The following is a 3437-nucleotide window of genomic DNA, read 5'->3' as shown; positions in this document are numbered from 1 at the left end:
AACGTTGAAACTCTTCATCTTTTAATTCATATAGATTGTACCCCACGTGCTTATATGTAAATTCTTACTTTGATAAATCAGAATCTTAAAGAGGCATTGGCAACAGCTCACGACGCCATCAACACAGCCACAGAGCACGCCGTTGCCCTAGCAAAAATGCAGCTGGAGACCATAAATTCATTCTCCAACTGAATTGGTTACTCATTTACGCTGGTATTATATATGCAAACGCTCTATGGCCCATTTTTATACATCAACACATCTGATTAAAATAGTATATGAAAAACATTATGCTAGACATGTAAATATGAAAAATCCAAGGCAAAAATATCTCTTACAATGATTTGAGATGAAAAACAATGCCGCAGAGCAGAAATTTGAAGACAAATCAAACAAAAGTGTCTCAAGATAAAAAAATAACTACTATCTCGGATTCCTCTAAGATACTTCTTAGGCCTTCACCCGACCGTAATACTTCTGCTTCTCTGAGGTTGTCTGGAATCGTCCGTGTCCAAACTTGGACGATGTGTCAACAAACTTGAGCTTGATCTCTTCAAGTGCCACACGAGAAGTCTGTTTCAGGAGAGATTGACGAAGGGTAACGACCCTTTTCTTGGGTCCAACACAGCCACCCTTGATCATCAGGTAATCATCCTTCACCACACCGTAGTGAGGGAATCCACCCATTGGAGTGACATCTTTCTCAGTCCTACATCGTTACATTTTTTTAAAAAGGAGTTAGCAATGAAGAAAAACTAACTACTAGCTTGTTCCGGAATTAATCTAATCTATTCACCATAGTAAGTACTTTATTCCAAAAACATTTTTAACCGATCTAGAATCAATTTTCAAAATATTGTCATCTCTACAGAAAAACCAATGCAGAATCTTGAAGTCAATGGAAATGAAAACTGAAAAAAAGGTAAACAAAGAAGCCAAGAACAACTTCTTGAAAGGCATGGAAAATTGTGCATTGAAAAATTTACCTGTCATATTCGGTACTGGCAGTGTGCTCTTCAGTTCCTGCCTTACCAAGCCTGTAGACCTTCTTGTTCAATTCAGTACGATGATGGTACCCATTCTGACCAGCCCTAGCAACAGTGAAGGAAACTCTAGCAGGATGCCAAGCTCCAATACAAGCCACCTTACGAAGACCCCTATGGGTTTTGCGGGGAAGACGTGTTACACCCCAACGAGTAACAACACCTTCATATCCCTTACCCTTGGTCACACCTATAATGTCAATCATCTCATCCTTCTGGAATACAGCATCCACAGGGACCTGCTTCTCAAAGAAGCCGTAAGCAAAGTCAACCTTCTGAGCAATAGTTCCACCATTAACTTGAATCTCCATCAAGTGTGCCTTCTTTTGTTTCAGCCCCTTCATCTTCCTTATCTGCAAAATAGAAGCATCACGCCTGTAACAACCAAACAAACAAAATACCACACTGAATTTTATTGGGGTAGAGGGAGCTCAAGACACAGACCTGGGTGTGAGCCAACACACGGATAACACTCGAGTATTTCTTCAGTTTCTCCAGCTGTGACTGGATGTCCTTCTTTCCCTCATCAGTCTCCAATCTTTTTGAGTACTTGGAAAAGGCCCTCTTCTTGGACTTGCACCAGTTCTTGTAGAACCTCCTCCTAATCTCCTCACTGAGATGCTGGGCCCAAACTGTGTTCAAGCAGCGAAGACCACGTGGAGTCTTAACATACCCAACAACTCCAACAATTACCATGGGTGGTGTTTCAATGATGGTAACAGCCTCACAAGTCTCCTTCTTGTGAAGTTCTGCATTATCAATGTCAAATTATTCAATTCATGCACCAAACAACGCAGATACATGCACAAGAAAAACTATGGTTACTACAACGAAATTTAAATTGCCAACCAGGATCAAGGAGGTTATACAAAGAAGTTCTCAAGTTATGGGCTTTCTAACACTTGTAGAAATGTGAAAAGGAAAAAATGCAACTGAAAAGTGACTGAAAAGATATGTGTAGTGTACAGTACATGAGTATCTATGAATTATTAGACAATCGCCATTGAAATAGTATGTGTCAAGCAGTCAATTTAGAGAAAATAGGTAGAAAATGGAAATCTGAATGCACAAAATATATACTTGATCCAGGCTTTTCCACATCTCGAACAATGTGGGTCATTCCAGCCTTGTATCCCAAAAAGGCTGTTAGACTGCAGGGCTTGGTTGGGTCATCCTTGGGGAAAGCCTTCACTGCAATTACAATGAAAATTCAATGGAAATCAGATATTCACCACAGACAGCCCATATAAAAAAAATACAAAGAACACATCAACATGTGCAAATAAAGCAAGATATACAAATGAAAATATAATACAAAATGCATAAGGAAAAAAACTATATATGTATAAATAACATGTTATAGAGCTATGACAACTGCAATCCTGAGAATATCCTGAGAATAAGGCAATAGAGAGATTCAATGCATAAAGAACCAAATGGTAAAAATTGACTTCTTCGTGGTAGCCAATTTTTATTGTTATTTGAATCACGACTCATCCATCTTCTTTCATATCATGAGAAATGAAGAAGCACATAATCAAACATTTTACGTGAACTTCGAGAATAAAAGATTGACATAACAAGTAGATATACCCTTTCCCTTGTGGCGAGCAGCCCGCTTCCTGGGCAGGAAACCGAGTGACCCGTGCCTTGGATGCTCAAACTTCCTATGCGACATTTTTCGCCTCCCTTGCTCTGAAACAAAATAAATAAAAAACAAACAATTTATTCAGATTCTAGCAGAATAAATGAAAGAAAGTTCAGCTAACTAATCCAGCTCTAATAAAGATAAAGCCTTTACAACCATATATGTTCAATTTATCGACTCTTTGCTGAATTCAAGACATCTTGTGTGTTTTTACAGGAAAATAAGCACTGGAATTCATTTCAAATCTATTGAGATCAACAAAACAGGAAAATAACATAAAACAAATTGAGAACGCTGAGATTGCATCGCTCCTCAAATGATTAAAAACACGTTCTATACAATTCTCACAACACGCATCAACTTCACATGAAAAAAATCTAGATCAAAATCATCATGCTGAAACGAAAATAACCAAATGTAGAACGCGTGAGAAGGAATGAAGCATGTGAGAGACGCGGCGAGGAGCGTACCTGAACGCTGCTGCGATGGAGAATGAGGCTTCACCCCTGAGCTAAAAACCCTACTTCACTGGGCTCTCCCTATTTATAGGCTCGGTGAAAATGCTATCTGCGCCATAAAATTGGGCTTGGGCCATTAGGTTCCCAGCCAGCTTTATTTGCACTCATTCTGTTAAGCCCATGTTTTATCTCATTGATACTCCATGATCCGTCCCACGAATCTTGACACGTTTGATTTCGGCAGAGAAATTAAAAAGTTGTAGATTAGTGTTTTAAGTATGTAGGTAA

At 39.0% G+C, this 3437-nt stretch overlaps 1 protein-coding gene across 1 annotated transcript; it reads right to left on the bottom strand.

Annotated features, from left to right (window-relative positions):
• Nucleotides 1–279: 279 nt before the first annotated feature.
• On the bottom strand, nt 280–3219 carry LOC131018801 (60S ribosomal protein L3-1-like). The gene is made up of 6 exons (XM_057947511.1): nt 3162–3219; nt 2637–2738; nt 2124–2234; nt 1488–1792; nt 987–1396; nt 280–709 (listed from the first exon to the last, which is right to left on the bottom strand). The coding sequence occupies exons 2-6, from the start codon at nt 2719–2721 to the stop codon at nt 451–453; spliced, it is 1170 nt and encodes a 389-aa protein (XP_057803494.1). The 5' UTR covers nt 2722–2738; nt 3162–3219; the 3' UTR covers nt 280–450.
• Between the last annotated feature and the right edge of the window lie 218 nt (nt 3220–3437).

The sequence above is a fragment of the Salvia miltiorrhiza genome, chromosome 1 (assembly GCF_028751815.1).
Source record: "Salvia miltiorrhiza cultivar Shanhuang (shh) chromosome 1, IMPLAD_Smil_shh, whole genome shotgun sequence".
Taxonomy (NCBI): Eukaryota; Viridiplantae; Streptophyta; class Magnoliopsida; order Lamiales; family Lamiaceae; genus Salvia; species Salvia miltiorrhiza.
This window is presented reverse-complemented; position numbering and strand designations above follow the sequence as displayed.